General features: G+C 41.0%; 1 protein-coding gene across 1 annotated transcript in view; it reads right to left on the bottom strand.

The window, feature by feature from the left end:
* Nucleotides 1-21,600, bottom strand: part of ap1m3 (adaptor related protein complex 1 subunit mu 3) — a 50,681-nt gene that overhangs the window by 21,795 nt on the left and 7,286 nt on the right. The window contains exons 2-6 of the mRNA XM_034210153.1: nucleotides 15,138-15,294; nucleotides 14,541-14,608; nucleotides 13,868-13,998; nucleotides 7,674-7,821; nucleotides 5,716-5,842 (exon numbers count right to left, since the gene is read on the bottom strand). Of these exons, the coding sequence (XP_034066044.1) occupies nucleotides 5,716-5,842; nucleotides 7,674-7,821; nucleotides 13,868-13,998; nucleotides 14,541-14,608; nucleotides 15,138-15,294 (631 nt within the window). The remainder of the gene's footprint in view (nucleotides 1-5,715; nucleotides 5,843-7,673; nucleotides 7,822-13,867; nucleotides 13,999-14,540; nucleotides 14,609-15,137; nucleotides 15,295-21,600) is intronic.

Here is a 21,600-nt window from a genome sequence, read left to right as displayed (position 1 = left end):
GGAAGCGATGAGAAGTGAGGCAGGGACGAGCTCTGCCTCTCGTAACTGGCTGGAGCGCGGGCACTAATTTAGCGCGGGCACTTATTTTGTGAGCGCGCTCAAGCCAGTTACTGTGTGGTGAGGTGGGCACAGATGAGCTCTGCCTCACCTCAGAATGCGTCACCTCACAGAAACTGTCTGGAAAGCGCATGCCTGCACCATCTCACTGTATGTCAGCAATGTAATGTTTGTAGATCCCTTTATTACATTTATCCTCGCTATCCATAGTCTCTAAATAACTTATTTCACGTATATATGATATTTAGGCTCGCTGGTCTCATCATACAACGGCAATGAAAAAAGCACCAGGGGAGGCAGCCATAACCTCTGCCGCACTGAAGGGGGCGCACGTGAGCCCACAGGTTCCTGTTGCTACTGTTATTCTACGCAGAGACGGTAGACCCGGTAGACGCGAACAACAAACTAGACTTTTGAAACTAGAGGAAGATAAGGAGGACTTTTACAAAAATGTAATGGAGATTGTTGTCCAGAGGGATAGCATGGACTTCATCTTCAAGTCAAGGTAAGACCACAATTGTAATGAAAATGGGATCTTACTAAGAAAGAACAATCCAATATTTAGATTGTGGGTATCCTTTTGTTGAACGGTCTGTTTAAAATGAATCGAAACATCAGACTAAAAAAGCTTTTGAAAATAACAGAATATCTCGATTAAGGTCAGAATATAATATTTGTAAATCTGACTCTGAAAGAGTCAGTGCCTCACCAGCCATGAACCTCGCCGCACGTCACTGGTCAATTGAGGTGTTTAAAACCAGACAAACACACATAGCCACATGGGGAGTTATTAGTCCTTTGTTTATTGAGTGTATATACACTTTATAGTGTAAAGCAATAATCCCTAACACTTTGTTGCTGGATATCGCTCCTGATATTCTACCGTTTCTCACCCATTTCATCAACACTTCTCTAACTTCTGGTCACTTTCCAAACAGTCTCAAGGAGGCAAGAGTAAACCCTCTCCTAAAGAAACCCACTCTCAACCCGTCAGATGTTATAAACTACAGGCCTGTCTCTCTCCTCCTGTTCCTGTCTAAAACACTTGAACGCGCTGTCTTTAGACAACTCTCCTGTTATCTCCATCAGAACAACCTTCTGGATCCGCACCAGTCTGGATTCAAGGCAGGTCACTCCACAGAAACTGCCCTCCTTGCTGTCACTGAGGAACTGCACACTGCTAAAGCAGCCTCCCTCTCCTCTGTCATCATCCTTTTGGACCTGTCTGCTGCATTCGACACGGTGAATCATCAGATCCTCCTTCGCACTCTCCAAGCACTTGGAGTTTCAGGCTCTGCACTTTCCCTCCTCACCTCATACCTCAAAGACCGCACCTACAGGGTTACTTGGAGAGGGTCCGAGTCCGACCCTTGTCAATTAACTACAGGGGTCCCTTAGGGCTCTGTTCTTGGTCCCCTCCTCTTCTCCTTGTACACAAACTCGCTCGGATCAGTCATTAGCCCGCATGGTTTTTCATACCACTGCTACGCTGACGACACCCAATTAATTCTGTCCTTTCCCCGCTCAGAGACCCAGGTCGTCGCACGCATCTCTGCTTGTCTAGCTGACATCTCTCAGTGGATGTCTGATCATCACCTCAAGCTCAACCTTGACAAGACTGAACTGCTTTTCCTTCCGGGAAAAGATTGTCCCACTCTTGACCTAACAATCAACATTGGCACCTCTGTTGTTTCCCCGACTCAGACTGCAAGGAATCTGGGTGTGACCCTAGATAACAAACTGTCCTTCACTGCAAACATCGCTGCTACAACCCGCTGCTGCAGATACACGCTTTACAACATCAGGAGGATGCGTCCCCAGCTGACCCAGAAAGCGACGCAGGTTCTGGTCCAGGCTCTCGTCATCTCACGCCTAGACTACTGCAACTCCCTCCTGGCTGGTCTACCTGCATGTGCCATCCGACCTCTGCAGCTCATCCAGAATGCAGCTGCTCGCCTGGTCTTCAACCTTCCTAAATTCTCCCACACCACGCCGCTCCTCCGCTGCCTTCACTGGCTTCCGATAACTGCTAGAATCCACTTCAAGACAATGGTACTTGCTTACCATGCTGCGAATGGATCTGGCCCTTCCTACATCCAGGACATGGTTAAACCGTACACCCCAGCGCGTGCACTACGCTCTGCATCAGCCAAACGACTCGCTGCGCCCTCGCTGCGAGGGGGACCCAAGTTCCCATCGGCGAAAACACGTGGGTTTGCTATCCTGGCTCCAAAATGGTGGAATGAGCTCCCCATTGACATCAGGACAGCAGATAGCTTACACACCTTCCGGCGCAGACTGAAAACTCATCTCTTTCGACTCCACTTCGAGCGATAGAACTATTAACAAAGCACTTATATACTAATAAAGGACTGGCTTATCTAAAGCCAGTTGAGTAGCACTTGAAATGTTTTTGCTCTATGAAACCTGATGTAGTTATATGATTCTGTTTTCTTCAAGTTTGTATTTTGTTGGTCTAACGCACTTATTGTAAGTCGCTTTGGATAAAAGCGTCAGCTAAATGCAATGTAATAAAGAATAAACAGTTTAGAGATGCAACCACTACATCACCTTGGATCTGGGAAACCCAATAATAAAAAACATAAATCGTCAGATTAATCCATTATTGGATTATGGAGTTATTAAGTTTGGATTATAATAAAAGACACAAACAGCAAAAATAAAAAAGAGACAGAAAATTGTAAAAAATGCATTATTTTTACAAGAAAGTTCTGCAGTTAATTCCCTATTTTTGATTAATTGAACAGTTGATCAGTTTTTTAGTATCCTTATTATTATTATGCATTGAGTGTGATATATGTCCCTGGTCATCAGTTTGCTCAATGAACATGATGTCCCTAAACACTGCACTACAGTACGGTACAGTAGTGGGTAGGAGTGTGGCGTAGTGGGTTGTTCGTAGGTGTTCGGATCAGGGGGTCACAGGTTCAAACCCCACTGCAGTCAGCATGTTGTTGTGTCCCTGGGCAAGACACTTCACCCCAAATTGCCCATGGGGATTGCCCACAGTAATGTACAGTTAAGAGTATGGTAGTGACCAATCAAGCAGCTCTATAAACTTGATCTAACTTCAACTTTAGAAACTCCACAGGAGCACTAGAGAGCCTACTATACACACAAATCAGCACATTGTGTCGGCTGGTTCATTTTATCTGTAAACAATTTTTCTCGAGGGTGGAGCAAGAGTGCAAACTGTGGCAAAAGGCAGTTTTGAGCATAACCTCCTCAATGGTGGCATCTTTATTCTGCTGGAGAAAGCTGATGTTCTCCTCCTCTGTGGTTATAGAGGAGGAGAACACTGCTGTAATAACTGTGGGCCTTTGGGCCTTAAAGCAAATCCCCCATTCAACAGTCACACCTGCTCTGAATGCAACCCTGGACCAGCACTGTAGGGGACACGGTGTGTGTGTGTGTGTGTGTGTGTGTATTTCTTTATCTCCTTCTTTATTGTTCTCTTTCTTGAGAGAGCTGACGTGCAGTCGTGCATGAATGTTTGTTTGCTAGCTGCACAATCCTCTATTGATTTTGCTTTTAGCTTGCGAGTGTGTGTGTGTGTGTGTGTGTGTGTGTGTGTGTGTGTGTGTGTGTGTGTGTGTGTGTGTGTGTGTGCGTGTTTGAGTGTGTGACATTTCCTCATGTCAGAGAGGCGGCTGGGTGAGGTCAAAACACTCCTGAACAAGCAAAGCAGAGAAGCCCTTTAGAACGGTATCCGTATCTCTCCCTGTCTCTATTCCAGTTTGTTTTATGTCAGTAACGAACACAGAAACACGCAGGCACGACTGCACGCAGAGTTATCAAAAAGACAAGAAACAAAGGTCATACGGTGCACTCTGTCACTGCGAGGACCTCAGGGGCCAGAAGAAGAGACAGGTGTGTGCGTGTGTGTTTGTGTACATCCCAGGTGGGGATTGAAGATGCAGCAGTGTCCCCTGTGGTTCACCTTTAAGGCTGCTCTTCCCTGTTTCTGTGCTTTTAACACACAGCAGCAGACAGGAGGAATCTAATCAGTTTTCTGTCTGCTGTCTCTACTGAACTGTTTTTTTAACCTCTTACAGTGCTGGGATATTGCTGGAGGGGTCAAGAAAATACAGAGAAACTATAACACAAACGTCTTAGCATTTAAAAGTGGAGGAAACAGGATATTAGGGGCGTGTCGATAAATAGGGAAATAAGGACAATAATTGGTTATAGCCTGATTCTCAGCTCATACAGTTATCTTAAAGAAAAAGCAAATAGTCGTCAAAACAAAACACTTATTCCTATGATATCAAACAAACACACCCCTGATAAGTAATTGATCTTAGAGACATGTGAGAAGGTGTGGAAACTCATGTATGTCAAATGATCGAATATTTTATATAAAAAGCCACATTGTCTCTACTGACTGAAGGCTTGTTGTGGGCTGTGTAATTTCATGTACACATGTATGCCAGTTATTTCCTTGTAGTGACAGATCTGTATTTCTGCCAGCAGAGGGCAGTGTTATATGACTTATAGTTTCTTTCATGATTTGGCTGCCTCCTGCTGGGATAAAATGTGCAGATCAGGCTGAGGATGAGAGGGCAGAACCCATTTTAATATCTGTATAAACATTCAGCAGGAGTGTGTGTTGCTGTAAGTGTGTTTGTTTGATCATTATTTGTGATAATTTTTACTGCGAGTATGTATTTTTCCCAGACTCCAAAACACAGCGGGGGGATTGTGTGCTGCATATACAGGATATCCAAAGACCCTCACCTTTCATCTGCAGGGCTGTAGCCTGGGGGGGGGGGATTAACTGAGAGGCAAGGAGGCTAGACAGTGATGGAGCCTTTCCCGTTCAGTAGGGAGCGGTAGGGGGGAGGCAAAAGAGAGGGAGCAAAGAGGGAGATGAGAGGGAGAAGGGGGAGAGAGTGCACAACCAGACAAGGGGAGATGTTGCAGTGGGAGACGTTATTGGAAAAAATTGGGAAAGTAGGAGGAGAGGGGGAGGGAAGATGAGGAAAGATGAAAGCTAAGCTGAGTGTGAGATGTTAAGGAGTGAGGGGTTTAGACAGAGAGAGGAGGTGAAAGTGTGAGGCTGAGGCTGAGTTCAAAGCAAGTGCTCATCCATCAACCAGGAGCATATTTACATTTCTTTTTGGCTTTTATCAGAATTCTAGCAGTAGGAACTGTATATTTAGACTGCATTCTTTTATTTAAATTACAATACAGCTTTCCCCACTGATAGTTTCAAGTTCTCCATCAAAAATGTCAAATCTTAAAAGCTTGAGATGAAAGAGAAACATTGACGTATTCCTCTCGCATGTCACTGTCAGTATGTGAAATAATGTGTTGTGCAACAATACCATCTTATTAGAAGTCTAACTGGAAGGGAAGATGGATAAGGAGATGGACCCCGGTTTGGTGATGTAGACACAAACCACTAGACTACACTCAAACTATAAAAATTGCATTTTCCAGAAGCACGTGATTTGCATTATTGATTCACAATACACATGGCAAGTATTTAATTTCTCTAAATTGTCCACACTATTCTCCTCTTATATGTGCTGAATGTGATTGAAGTGAAATGTACTGTTTATGTGACTCTAATACACGATCATTAGTGTTTCACTCAGATGTGTTGGACACTGAGCATGAGTCACTGTTACTTACTGCCTGTGATTTCAAACAGCACTTTGTCATTGAGGCCCAGTCTGAGTTCAGGCATCCCCGACAGGACCACGTTGAGCTTGATGGTGCCCACTATTTCACTCCGCAGCACATTGCCATTGGCGTTCACCTATAGTCAGAGGAGCAAAGAATCTCGTTTAACAAGAAAAGTATGAAATCACTCTTGAAGAATAGCATTCTGATCACTTTTATTAAGGCTATGATATCAGCTTTTAAATCTCAGCAGAGCTCACCTTAAAGTACACAAGCTTTACTGTAAGACTTTAAGTTGCTATATTTAAATAACGATAAACAGATCAGTAGTGCTGAATAACCACAACTGCTCAAAATTGATAGAAATAAAAAAACAAGCTGGATCTACCATGCACAATCTGTGGGACAAGAGTGAAGAGCTCTGAGTATGTGTGAGAAATGTAAGCAAAACATCAAGACGAAGAACCTCTGAAAACATGTGTGTAAGGTCCCTGGTTGCAGAACAGGAAGCTGCAGCTGCAGATTTGTAGAAGTGCCTTATCAGTTTCCTTTTGACTCATAAAAATGAGCAAATGTGTCCATGAGGTGTTGCTTCAAGGACATTAGATTCAAGAGGAAAGTCATTTCTCTTCCTGTGGGTTTTCAAAGACAACAGCGTGTCCATGTATGCAAAACATTTCCACTTCTTAGCTGCACGATATCTGGGGCCCTTGTCCGTTCTTCTCAATAGGTTTATTAAAGTCTTAGAGCCTTATCGTCACATTATCTCACGGATCAGTGGTTACTTTGTGTGAATCATAGCTGGCAGTAGAAGGTCAGAGATATAAATAAAACAATTATAAATAATTAGAAGAATATAATTACTCAACTCTTATGAGTCAATTTTATTAATTGTTGGAAGGAGTCATAACATGGCAACAGTGACACACTTTGCCTTAAGGAAGCACACAACTCTAAACAGAACTGTTAAATATAACCCATCATTTTTTATTTATCATCATTATGGGAGGATGATGGATAAAGCATATAGAACTGACATTGGAGTTAATACAGTAAGTGCATCAAAAGTATATATTGATATGTTCGGTTTGACTCCAGGTGGCCTTAGTTATTGTGTAAAAACTTGATCTGCAAACCAAAACATGTATTTCATTAATAAACAATAGTTTTGTATTAATTTGTATAAATGATTGTATATTCTTTGTATTAATAGTAATATGATATTGTGAAATATATTGGATAGTATTTTGGATAGTATGACAATAAATTGTACATTATATCAAAATCTGGAATGGCTGCTTTCTTTGTTGAGTCAGATGTGACTTACTGACAGAAAACATTTGACATTCCGACCCTCTCCCTCTACTGCATTCTCTACGGATTACCCAACAAAATCACCAATAAACTCCAATATGTCCAGAACTCCGCCGCCAGCCTGCTCACCTCCACCCGCCGCCGAGACCATATCACTCCATAATAATCACCACATACAAAACCCTCAACAACCTGGCCCCTCCCTATCTCTCTGACCTCCTCCACCGTCACATCCCCACTCGTTGCCTCAAGTCCAGATATGCAAACACCCTTAAGACCACCAGGACTAAGCTCCGGACCTGGGGTGACAGGGTCTTCTCTGCTGCTGCACCCTCCCTCTGGAACGCCCTCCCCAGCCGCATCAGACAGTCAACCGCCGCACTGTCATTCAAAAAAGCACTCAAAACCCACCTCTTCAGACTTGCCTTTCCCTGTTTAACCCCCTCACCCACACCATTACTCTGCCAGTTCACAATGCAGTTCACCATTTTTCTTTGTAATGTTTCCTATTCACTACATCGCTTGTTTTGTTTGTTTTGTTTATTGTTTTGTAAAGTGACTTTGGGTATCTAGAAAAGCGCTATATAAATTCACTGTATTATTATTAATATTATATGCAGGAAATGTGGTTGAGAAAAACAAATTATCCTCACCAGTAGATTGACTGACTCAATGACATCCATGAAGACTTCGTTCTTCCTGTACTTGATGCCCTCTGACCGCCACGACACAGCGTTGGTGACGGTGGCAGGAGGTCGAGGAGCCCCGATCTCCAATTTATGACCCTGCTGGGTGATGTACCTTGAGGAGAGGAAGGCAGAAAGACCTTTAGAATCAGAATCAGAATACCTTTATTAGTCCTACAGAGGGGAAATTTGCAGCGTTACAGCAGGAAATTTACAGACAGCTTAGTGTTGCATATCTTACATGCATTAAAAAAAGTACTAAGTTATAATATAATAAACAAACAACACAACAATATGCTAAAAAAGTACTAAGTTATAATATAATAAACAATATGCTAAAAAAAGATAAAAACTAAAAAAGTTACATAATTTTCAAAAATACAGATCAAAAACAAATCAAATCTACAAATCAAATCCTGTAGCAGTTCTTAGGATTTAGCAGCCCGGTATATATTACAGTTATTAAAGATGGCATATGTATATAAAGTATATATTGCACATAAAGCACATATTGCACATAGTTTGATGTAGGGCTGTGCGATTATGGCAAAAATCATAATCACGATTATTTGGTCAATAATTGATATCACGATTATTTTGACGATTATTCATTGACCATTTATTGAACTTTAAAACAAATAATATTTTACCAATAAACAAGATCAATAAATGTGTTGGAGCGCACTTCCAAAACCATACTAAACATATATTATTAATATGATAAATAAAAATAAATTAGACCAAAATAAATTAAATCAAACATGTTGCAGTGCACTGTCACAACCTACTGAAAACTCCTTAACATATAGCCAACATTTTGGTAAAACATATTCAACATATTCCACTCAGTTAAACGTTGAAGGCTGGCCAACCGTCATGGTCCAGAAGTAACAGGAAATACATATTGAACTACAATTTAAGACCAAATAAAAATGTTTAGGCCACCATGGCAAATGCTGGTAGGGCTGCTCATGTCATCTCTTAAAGATTTTTTGCAAGAAACACCAGCCTGTTTACATGGTCTGGTTTCAGAGATGAGCGCAGGCAGGTGACAATATTGCCACCTGTACTGAAGACCCTCTCTGAAGAGGAACTTGTGGCAGTGCTGCCACATATGACACAGGAAAAAAAGAAAAGACTCTGAAGAACCTTTTCTTTGCCATTATATAAAAATAGTGTTGCTACAAAAGTATAAATTAGGCTTACTAATAAGACAACTAAGATCTGAAGCTACACAGTAATCTGCTGCAGCAACAGTGCAATAAAAAAGACAACATTAATAGAATCAAACCCATTGTTGGTTGCATTTTATTAGAGTATAAAAAGAAATGCCTTTAAAATAGGATGCAAGCAACACTAGTTTCTGAACTGATAGACTATAATCAATTTAAACAGAACAGATCTTAATGTTTGCATTCTACCATTTTGTACAATAATTATCATGAATAAATTCAAACAAACCAAAACTTACAGCAGATTAATAACGGTATCTAAATTGAGTTTTTATTATATCAAAAACCTGTTGAAATGCTGCTGTTATTTTTACTGTCCCACAAAAGCGCGTCGCAGCCTCCAGGAAAGCTTCTTTCATAACTTCGCCGTCTTCGAAAGACTTCATGTGTTTCGCAAGAACGTGACAGACACGATAAGATGCTATCGTAGCAGCCTTGCTCTTGTTGTTGGGCCTGGTGAAAATGGACTGCTGTGCTGCATTTAGCTGTCCTTTCAGGCCCCTCCCCTTTTGGAGCGTAGGGCAGAATTAGGAGGGAATTCCGTCTCGTATCGTTTGTGCAGTTTTGAAAGCTCCTAAATTACCCTTCTTCGATAAAGCCACGCTCGCATTGCAGATGAGACAGATGGACTTTGAATTGGAATAGATACAAAAATAATGATCCTCCCACTTGGAGTGAAAATTATATATTTTGGGCTTTTTTGCTTCTGCCATAATTGCGGTCTTGTGTGTGTGCGGACTGTCACTCCTGTTGACCATCCATGCTGTTGACACGGACAACGTCAGCGAACTAGTGCACTGCTCACCAGCCACGCCCGGACACATGGGTTGAGGCCGGCCAATCACAAAGCTTTGATGCGTTCAAGTGCATTATTCTGGCACGGGAACATTATGTTACAGGACATTAACGATAAAACAGAATATTGTTGTTCTATTTTTAGACACATCTCGCGATCGACTGGGAATCTCCCCGCGACCCTTCTTTTTAACTAGTTGCTGCTCTTGTTCTGACATCTTCGCTTGCGCTGAACACTCACAACACATGTCACTCCCACGTGGCCGAGTGGGCTTTTAGGGAGGGGCGAAAGCGCACCCAGCAAAATAATCGTATTTTGTCAATTATGCTGTTTTCCTAATCGTCGCAAGCCATAATCGTAATCGCGATTAAAATACGATTAATTGCACAGCCCTAGTTTGATGGTATTTAACAGCAGCAAGTTACACAATTTACAAAATACAAGATACATACCTTGTAACAGTAACAAGGGTTTAGCAGGCTTTATGATCATTTGTCAAACGGTTTAGTAATTAAGTGTGAAACACCTGAAATCCCATGAGGGCAAAGTCCTCATTAAGATGCCTCAGACACAGACAACATTTTAAGATAAGAAAATATCAAGAAATGGCTACAGCGTTTAATAATAATTTGATTTCCTGATCTCCTTAGGAGTAATATAATAAATCCTATCAACAAAATAAGATTCTTAATAAAAAAAATAAACAGAATAATGTTTCATAGTATTAACACAATCCATCTTCAGAATGTCATTTTCTATTTGTATTAATTACACCTCATGATTAAAATAAATTAGCTATTCTAGTCTAAATAAATGACAGAAGGTCTTTATTCATGTTTATTCATGTGTGTAATTGGAAAAGGGAGATTTACATAAACCTATTGTGACTGCAGCCAAAGATAATATGACTTGCATGCATTTTTTTACAGGATACTAAAATGTGTTGTTCATGTCTTGAACCACCAGGAAATAAAAGAACCACTACTTAAATAGGATTTAATGATCCAATGATTGGACCTGGATTCATTGACAAAAGAGATTAATGCAGTTTAAAATAATAATAATAATAAATAATTATTGTAAGTGCCCTAGCCCAACTCTAAAAACATAAATCAGTTTCCTCTAATTATATAAGAGAGTTATCAGTAAGAATATATTGTTCCTTCATCACTGCACAGTACAGCAGGCTGTCTCTTTATGTACAAGGTGGCTAGTTTGTTTTAACAATCTTCGTTCTGTGTCCAGGGAGACATAATGAAATGTCATGAGAATAGGATGCAGCTTAGAAAAACAACATGTGATCTGGCCTGTATTCAGCACCTGCCCCCCCTGCTACTGTTCACTCCTACTGCACAGCATACTTCTAATTTATGCCATCCGATTTCCACTGGAATATAATGTCCAACACATTTGATTGAAGTGATTATTTGGTTCATGTATTTATGGTGTACACATTTTTTTACATATGAAACCAATGATCTAATATCCGTTTGGCTAGGAAACCTACAGTATGGTGGCAACACTGTTGTACAATTTTCATAACTTAAACATTTATTTTTTGTGTGGCTCTATCTGCTCCCCCAAAACATCTGACACCAACAATGTGTTTGAAATGGTACCCTCGCTGAAATAGTGTTAAAGCAGACAGGGCACTAATCTTGGAATGACATTGTGCTTGTGATTCATGTCACCAATGACACATGTGATGTCTCATGTGCATGGGTATGTATGCAGACTTTTCTTTTTAAATAGAGCAACTGGAATGGTATCTGTGTTCCACATCCAGTTTCTAATTTAGGAGAGGCTGCACATAGTTAACACGCCGAACAACCAATGTTTTTATCCTGCTGCGGACTACTTTCCATACTGCACTGTGCATCTGGTAACACACATTGCAATTGTATAATATATCTGGTTCTTGGTACAACTGTTCAGAATATAAAAACTGATGTTTCGCTCAAATAACTAAACTGTTTCTCAGGATCCATTATCATTCATTTGGAGTTGTGTTTCTGCTGAAAAGATACATGTAAAATCAATATTCACACTGTTTTAGCTACATTTTTGGTCCCTATCAACTACTGAAGTAAAATCTCTCTTTAACTGCGCAATGCTTCAGTTTGTTCACCAGCTTGTTGCATATTTGTGTCTGCTGAGCAGGTAGTGTACAGCCATTCTTTAGAATTCCTGGTTTTCATTAATACGATGCTATGAGAGTTAAACAATGAGATTAAACTTGATGTTATCATCTCCTAATGTTTCCAATGTCAACACCCAAAAAGTGCTTGATAAACAAGTTTTTAGATTGATTGACAGATTGAGGCAGTATGTTCTCCCTAGTTTTCTGTCCCAGTTCCTCTCACATACAGTGTGTGTACCATTTTGGTACTGTACACAGCAAAGAGCCAAGAGATAAAAAGGCGCTGACAAGTGGGCTTGAGGTCGACTTATGGTTGTTTTTGTTGCTTCACTGTTTGTTCTGTTTTGCCCTGATTCTCCCCCGAAATGCTAATGAAAGAATCTGGAAGCGGAGGTTGGCAGCAAACTGATACATTAGCATAACAATAGGAATCACAACAAACACACACACACATGAAGATTCATACACACATGAACACATGCATCCCTGCACTCTCACTTACTCAGTCTCACACACACACACACACACACACACACACACACACACACACACCACACACACACACAACACACACACACACACACACACACACACACACACACACACACACACACACACACACACACACACACACACACACACACACACACACACACACACACACACACACACACACACACACACACACAATGACGGAATGGCTGTGTGTGTGTGTCACGGAGGTGATCTCTGGGCCCATAGATCTCGGCCTCCGTTACGGGTTGTTTAGCTTCATTGTTGTTGAAAAGTGTTTCCCTTTCCCCATGTCTGTTACTCCTGATTATGTTCACCTGGTGCCCTGTGTTGTTGTCTCCTCCCCCCCACCCCCCCCTGTGTCTAATGGCTGATTAGTGTGTGGGTATTTAGGCTCTGTTTCCCTGTCTGTGTTGGCTGGTAGTGTGTGAGATCCTGGTGGCTGCAGGCTGTGCTCAGGGAGAAACATCAGGATTGAGGCTGTGTCATCATGTGTTCATGATTTAATAAATGCCCACATCGGGTTGTATTTTGGACGTTCTGCATCCTTGCTTGGTCGGGCCGCTCCACGGTCAGCTTCACAGTGTGTGTGTGTGTGTGTGTGTGTGTGTGTGTGTGTGTGTGTGTGTGTGTGTGTGTGTGTGTGTGTGTGAAATGAAATGACAGTTGTGTGTTTCCTTGGAGAAGAGCAGGGCCTTTCTGTCTGAGAGTCTTGAGTGTGTCCAGCTGACAGTGTCATTGTGTCTGAGTGCCAATAGGAGCCTGGTAATTATCAGCCCTATTCAGACACTAAACACATATACACTGTACACACACACCTCAGCCAAACCTTGGTGCACAAACGGTAAACTAACTAGCCCAATCACATTTAAGACATTTAAAAGGGTAAAAAAATGTACAGGGAAATTGTGTGATTTCAAATATAATGTAACCATTGATTAGCAGCAAAGCGTATCATGTGTACACAAAACGAATGATACTGTGGTGTCGTTAAGTAAATGTTCAGCATTCCAACACAACATCAGTGCACACTGCACTAGGAACACATAACTTTTGTGTGTTTTAGTTACTTCGAGAATGAGAAAGAACAAATAAAGCCAATGGCACAACATAATCATTATGTATTATTACTTACCTGTGTGTTGGTCACTTACAGTATCAAGTACAAAGCTGGTATCTTACTTAAAAATGCTCACGTTTTGTTCTTGATGGCTGGTACAGGTAGGTACCACTTGAGCTAATGGTCACATTAAAATCAGACTGAGTGCCTTAGTGCATTACAGCCTTTGAGAGTTTTAAACTTTGACCTTACACCCTCATGTGCAGATTTAATGCTACACTTCAAATGCCCAAACAGAGACCCCAAACACATTGATAGTCAATTTGAATGTAAATAATTAGGAACTTTTTCATGGTTAAGGAAAAACATTGGTACAGTAACTGATCCACTTTGTTTTTCACACATGTAATGTCTCCTTACTCTTGTAGGATCTTGCTGTCCGTTGTCTGAGGGAAACCAAAGTCCATCACTTCGTCCATCAGCTCGTACACCGTCACAAAGTTGTCACGAATACTCTCCTCCTCAAGCTCCTTAAAGTACTCCTTAAATACCTACAAAGACATAAAGACAGACGTAGTTTGACACACACTGCATGTTATATTTTCTAGCCGATTATGTAATTACATTACATTTAGCTGATGCTTTTATCCAAAGCGACTGTACATGTAGCTATAAAATAGGCAAGTAGGTTTGCTGTACGAACGTGCTTTTTCATTGGTTGTTAAAGTGTAGATTTATGCAAGCTGTTGGCTTTATTCAAGAAGCAAAAACCTGTCATAAGATGTTTTATACAAAGTAGCAGCATCGAAAAGATAAACTGTATAGTCAATGGGAAAACAGCCAATGAAATAGAAAGGGTAGTTGCACCTCATGTTGTCAGGGGATAATGACAAACACCTTTCATGCTAGCCACAAATAAATAGGGTCAAAATCGACGGTCCCAGCATATCTTTTTTTTTTTTTTTATAAAATGTGACTTAAACTTGTAGATTTTCTGTAATGTTCTACTTGTATGAGCTTATTCTTGTTCCACTATACCTACTTTAAGTACAAGTAGCAAGTAGAAGACTTGGACTTATGCAAACAGACTCACCTGGATGATTTTATAAAGAAAGGAGTACACCAGAGCAGCGTTGGCATTCTTCTTCGTCATCGCCACCACTGGACAGACTGTTAAGAAACAACTATACATCTACAAGTGACAGTATTTGAGCTGAAAAACGAAATTGTACAAACTAGAAACTGTCGAGACGGAGACATGCAATGAACGTCTATTAGTGTGCTGAGGGTGGTTGTGAGATGAATGCAATGAAATAAATCCTAAAAGAATGCATCACAGTAGCAAGCAATTGAGAACATGGCCACATGTCTAATGTAGTGCACTGGGAATACCACTTACTCACAACTGCAATATCATGCTGAATTAATAATGTGTAAGGAAATGTGACTGCCCAATCTTGCATTATGAGAGGATATATAGTGAATTACACATCACAGTGAATCAGTGTTAAAAAAAAAAATTAACTGGCTGTGCGACATGATGAGATGAAAGAGAAGCTGAGAAGCCGCCTGCTGCTGAGATGTGAAGCTGGAGACAGCTGAGGGTAGAGGCCATTCAGCTCTGTGTGTTAAAGGCTGTACTGTACATCGCCACTACATTTTATATTCAGACATGAACTCAGAAGGATACAGTAAAGGTTGCTGTGTTTGATCCACAGGAAGTGTGAGGAGCCATGGGTGACCATAGGTGTCATCTCCGCCTCCTCTTCTCTCTTCATCAGGATGGGCATAAAATGGTCGATCTCATTCATGTCCATGTTCCCCATGTAGTTACGGCAGATTAGCACCTGAAACCATAATGTTAAACACAATAAATGAAGTCAGAAGATATCATAGTTGAGCCTCGACACTGTCATTAAATGTGCATAGGGCATGTATATGAAACCTGAACACTCAAGCTTAAACATGCTTTAATAGCTACTGAATAACCTAAAAGGATGGAGTTTGCACCATTTTCCAAACTATCTCGAAATGTAATGTTCAAACTGTGAGTCCAACTTTTGATCATGAATGATGAACGACCACCTTCTTAACTTGAAATAGAAGCCAAAGCCTACTTTATGAAAACTCAAGAAACTTTCAGGTTTTAAAAGAGCAGTCAATAACAAATGTGTCACTACCTTACATTAGAAATGTGTCCACAATGTGCCCACCATGAATTAGTTTTTATTATTATTTATATTATTACTCAATCAACATAAAAATAGAAATGGCAGAAAATGTTAGTTTTTAGCCCTTCAAATATAGCAATGTTCTGCTTTTTAATTTAGCAGGCAAAAAACTGTAAATGAGGCTAGCTAGCAAGTCACTATTGTGGGAAAAGTACTCCGGTGTGAACGCGCCTATCGACCTGTGGACACCTATATTATTGCAGCTTTTCCCCATACTAAAAACAGAGACTCCTACAGTAAGACTGAATGCAAACTGTTGTATGACTTGATATTTCTGCCTTTGAATGGTCAAATGTCAATGCAAATTGCTGTATGAAAAACATCTTTCTTTGAATCTAAGAGCCTGATATTGTACACTAAAATAAACCCATTAGCCAAAGAACAACACATGTCCAAACATACAAGGATGACTCAGAACTGCCAAAATCTAAAGTGGTGTTCTTATCTTTATCTTAAATATCACAGAATTGCAAAAATATTAATGTATTTTCAAATGATTTTTTAAACTATTCACTTTATTTTCTGAAATACAAATATATATTATAATATTGTATCTCCCTATCATAGTAACACACATGCACACAACACGCTGAGTCAGCAGTGCTAGAGTGCAGACACAGTGAAATGAAGAAAGAATACAAAGCTTCTACGTTTGACTGATCTAGATCAGTGGTTCCCAAACGGTGTGCCGCGGCACACTGGTGTGCCTTGAGGCAAGTCCGGGTGTGCCGTGGGATTTTGTGACAACCATACATTGTTATTATTGCAATATACAACTACACAAAAATAATTATTTTTTAATTTACTATATCAGTACTTTGTAGGTTTATATGTACGTAATCTGCGCGACTTGCGCGTCCACATCTCCACGTGCAGTGCTGCATAAACATGGCTGAGTCAGCGATAACTCTCGAGGGGTGGAGGTATGCCCATTATTTTGAGTTCGTCCTAAGAATAGACAGGAATGTGACGGTGAGGTGCAAACTGTGTCCAGGCCAGAAGCTGTTATTCTACGGTGGCCCTGAAGTGCAAGACACCACAGCATTTCAGAAAACACTACAGCATTTCAGAAAACACCACAGCATTTCACAAAACACTACAACATTTCAGAAAACGCCGCAGTATTTCAGAAAACGCCACAGCATTTTACAAAACGCCACAGCATTTCACAAAACGCCACAGCATTTCACAAAACGCCACAGCATTTCAGAAAACACAACAGCATTTCAGAAAACACAACAGCATTTCAGAAAACACCACAGCATTTCAGAAAACACAACAGCATTTCAGAAAACACCACAGCATTTCACATTGGACGGAAAGGGTATTCCTTTAGGGAGAACACTTCTTGTTTGTGATTGGACAGAGCCAGCCAGAGAAGCACTGCTATGATTGGTTGTTTTTGCTGCCAGTCAAGAAATGACGCTTCGTGATTGGTCAACACCCGACAGCGAAATATGTCCCAACACATCAGCCGTTAGCACACAATCAGAGCTCACAGCTCCTCATATCTGTTCAGAAACTGGACACAAGTTAAACAAGTACAAACCACAGACTGTCTATGTCATGGTGAATACAGTCGCTGCTTTATTTATGTCTGTATGACGTTGTTGTGAGTGTGGACGGAGCAGCAACAGGTTAGTTTAGCCTGATTCCATTAAGAAAACACGCATTTTAAAAGCTTTTCACCTGCCGTCTTATCTGCAGACTTGTCAAAGCGTTAATTATTGGTTTTTACTAACCGTTGTCAGTATGTAGTTACTTCGGCATCACTTTGAAACGTGTATTACAATTAAATCACGGTCAAATATGTTCATTTTGTTGTAGTTGGTATCTCGCATAGGATTTACATGGAGATACGCCCCGCCCCCTCTCCAGCGCCTCTTGTTTGAATGACAGCAGCAAACACAGCTGACAGCCGCGGTGAAACTCGAGCGATTAGAGCGATGCGAATATTGGGTGGTCTACCATAGTATTTACGTGGAGATAAGCCCCTTAAAAACCATGAATTAATAAAGCATTCATTCTGTGTTTACTCCGGTCTTTCAAACAAGACGCTGGAGAGGGGGCGGGCCGTATCTCCATGTAAATCCTATCGGAATCGAATCGATCAGGCTAAACTAACCTGTAGCTGCTCCGTCCACACTCACAACAACGTCATACAGACATAAATAAAGCAGTGACTGTATTCGAAATGACATAGACAGTCTGTGTTTTGTATATGTTTAACTTTTGTCCAGTTTCTGAACAGATATGAGGAGCTGTGAGCTCTGAGTGTGTGCTAACAGCTAACGGCTGATGTGTTGGGCCAATCACGCAGCGTCATTTATTGACTGGCAGCAAAAACAACCAATCACAGCAGTGCTTCTATCGCTGGCTCTGTCCAATCACAAACAAGAAGTGTTCTCCCTAAGGAATACCCTTTCCGTCCAATGTGAAATGCTTTGGTGTTTTCTGAAATGCTGTGGTGTTTTGTGAAATGCTGCAGCGTTTTGTGAAATGCTGTTGTGTTTTGTGAAATGCTGCGGCGTTTTGTGAAATGCTGTTGTGTTTTGTGAAATGCGGTGGCGTTTTGTGAAATGCTGTTGTGTTTTGTGAAATGCTGCGGCGTTTTGTGAAATGCTGTGGCGTTTTGTGAAATGCCTTTGTGTTTTGTGAAATGCTGCGGCGTTTTGTGAAATGCTGTTGTGTTTTGTGAAATGCTGTGGTGTCTTGCACTTCAGGGCCACCGCAGTTATCCACTGCTGGAAACACCACGTCAAACCTCAACAAACACCTGCAAAGAACCCATGCTAAGGTGAAGCTACCGCACACGCTATTTGTTGTTTGTTTATATCACGTGGTCTGTTGTTCTTCTCTGTCTTCCAGTTGTTGCCTGTTTTGAATAACAAATACACACTACCGCCGCCTGCTGGTAAGGAAAGTTATTGCCACTCACGCATGCGCAGTTCGTACGTTCACATACATCTCACTAATTTGTAAGTCGGCATAATATTTACAATAGCACATGTTTCAATGCTGATTGCTGAAATGTTACATTTATAATTTGTAGTTCAGGACCATGGACAATGCAGCTTCCTTGCATTGACAGTTCTCTGTGCTGAATTTCTGCTGAGTTTCCTTTGCCTCATTTTTAATTTTGTGACCTGTCTGGTTTAAATGAGTGTGTTGCTGCTTTGATGAAGCCTAATTTGATAAAGTTTCAAATTAATTTCTGAAATATTTCGTTAATAAATATTTCATGAGTAATATAGTTGTCTGTCACATTTTATTTGGCATTAGTAAATAATTATGCACATTTACAGATATTTTACATGATATGAATGATAACACGTGTTATAAGGGCTATTTTGCACAATATGTGTGCCTTTTACTTGTCCTTTGGTGTGCCTTGGGCACAAAAAGTTTGGGAACCACTGATCTAGAGGACATGCACGCACGCAGAAACAACTTCCCCCCTTTCTTTAATAGAGTCTGTTGCGCAGGGTCACACAGGAGCGCATACAACAAAGGCATGAGGAAATAAGAAATGAACAAAAAGGAAATGCCTGAAAAGTAAAGTAATCTTGGGAGAATAAAGGATATGAACAGGCCACTGCTCGGCTTCTGAGAGAGGAGACAGAATCCGCAAAGCAAAAAGGTCAGAGGCCACCAGAGACGGAGAGTGAGGTATAAAGTATAATAACAAATCTTTGCATCAAAATAAATTGCAATACTGACGACCCCTGTAAGAAATCCAGAGGTTCACTTTGTAGTTCTGGAAGTAAACTTTGATGGAAAAACTTTACAGAAAGAATGTTGGAGGCAACTGAAGAAAGGTCAGTCTTAACGGCAAATGCAGGATGAGATCAGAGGATTTACTTTAACAGCATTTCTAAATGCAGAATGCATACGGAGTTAAAGCTAGTGTGTTTCACATCGACAAGTTAAGAGTTCATGGTATTTTAGTGCTGAAACAACTATAAAAGTGACTCAATCAACTTAAAAATGAAAACAAATGAATAATCACATAATTATCAAAACAATACCTAGCATCTCATATGTGAGGATTAGCTGCCTTTACGTTTTTGTTTTTTGGAAATGTAATGTCTGTGAGTTTAGGAAAGACTTCCGGGCAAAATAAGCAATTTTAACGATATTATCTTGACGGGTTTGTGAAAATGTGATGGCTTTTTTTGCATTTTTCTGGAATTCTTCAAACAAAATGAGTAGTCCATTATTGTAAATCCCACTCATCCACAACCTACACAGACCCACACTGCACTTATGGAGAGTTAAAAGCAAACACTGCATAGATTCCGCCCTCCACATTGTGCAAAATGCTTAAAACTTTTGAGTTATTTCTCGTTTTTTGTAAAATAAAAAGGTTGATTTCTGCTTGAAGCAATACAGAGATTATTCACAGAACAACACTATCAATGTGTTTCACTAATCCTGTGAGATTAAATCAACACATTTCTAATTGTTATTGACTGCTCTTTTACCCTTTCTGTAATTTAACATTGTTGTTAAATTGATGCGTGTTTGTCTTTTTTCTGAAAAACTGCATTTTCTTTTTGAGAGCTATTTCAGTCAGCTGAATGCGGAGATAGCAGCACGTTGAAGGTTCCTCCTTTGACAATACAAACAGTTTGGGGCTTGAAACTGTGACAATGAAGTCTTTGCTACAAGACAATCACAATGATGGTTTAGAATAACATAACATAACATAACATTGCATTTAGCTGACGCTTTTATCCAAAGCGACTTACAATAAGTGCGTTCGTCCAACAAAATACAACTTGAAGAAAACGGAATCATATAAGTACATCAGGTTTCATAGAGCAAAAACATTTCAAGTGCTACTCAACTGGCTTTAGAAAAGCCAGTCCTTTATTAGTATAAAAGTGCTTCGTTAATAGTTATATCGCTCGAAGTGAAGTCGAAAGAGATGAGTTTTCAGTTTGCGCCGGAAGATATGCAAGCTATCTGCCGTCCTGATGTCAATGGGGAGCTCATTCCACCATCCTGGAGCCAGGACAGCAAACCCACGTGTTTTCGCCGTTGGGAACTTGGGTCCCCCTCGCAGCGAGGGCGCAGCGAGTCGTTTGGCTGATGCAGAGCGTAGTGCACGCGCTGGGGTGTACGGTTTAACCATGTCCTGGATGTACGAAGGGCCAGATCCATTCGCAGCATGGTAAGCAAGTACCAGTGTCTTGAAGTGGATTCTAGCAGTTACCGGAAGCCAGTGAAGCGAGCGTAGGAGCGGAGTAGTGTGGGAAAATTTAGGAAGGTTGAAGACCAGACGAGCCGCTGCATTCTGGATGAGCTGCAGAGGTCGGATGGCACATGCAGGTAGACCAGCCAGGAGGGAGTTGCAGTAGTCTAGGCGTGAGATGACGAGAGCCTGGACCAGAACCTGAGTCGCTTTCTGTGTCAGCTGGGGACGTATCTTCCTGATGTTGTAAAGCGTGTATCTGCAGCAACGGGTTGTAGCAGCGATGTTTGCAATGAAGGACAGGTTGTTATCTAGGGTCACACCCAGATTCCTTGCAGTCTGAGTCGGGGAAACAACTGAGGTGCCGATGTTGATTGTTAGGTCAAGAGTGGGACAATCTTTTCCCGGAAGGAAGAGCAGCTCAGTCTTGTCAAGGTTGAGTTTGAGGTGATGAGCAGACATCCACTGAGAGATGTCAGCTAGACAAGCAGAGATGCGTGCGACGACCTGGGTCTCTGAGCGGGGAAAGGACAGAATTAATTGGGTGTCATCAGCGTAGCAGTGGTAAGAAAAACCATGCGGGCTAATGACTGATCCGAGCGAGTTTGTGTACAGGGAGAAGAGGAGGGGACCAAGAACAGAGCCCTGAGGGACCCCTGTAGTTAATTGACAAGGGTCGGACTCAGACCCTCTCCAAGTCACCCTGTAGGTACGGTCTTTCAGGT

The sequence above is a fragment of the Gymnodraco acuticeps genome, unplaced genomic scaffold, assembly GCF_902827175.1.
Source record: "Gymnodraco acuticeps unplaced genomic scaffold, fGymAcu1.1, whole genome shotgun sequence".
Taxonomy (NCBI): domain Eukaryota; kingdom Metazoa; phylum Chordata; class Actinopteri; order Perciformes; family Bathydraconidae; genus Gymnodraco; species Gymnodraco acuticeps.
Note: the sequence above shows the minus strand (reverse complement) of the source record. Positions and strands in the feature narration are given on the sequence as shown.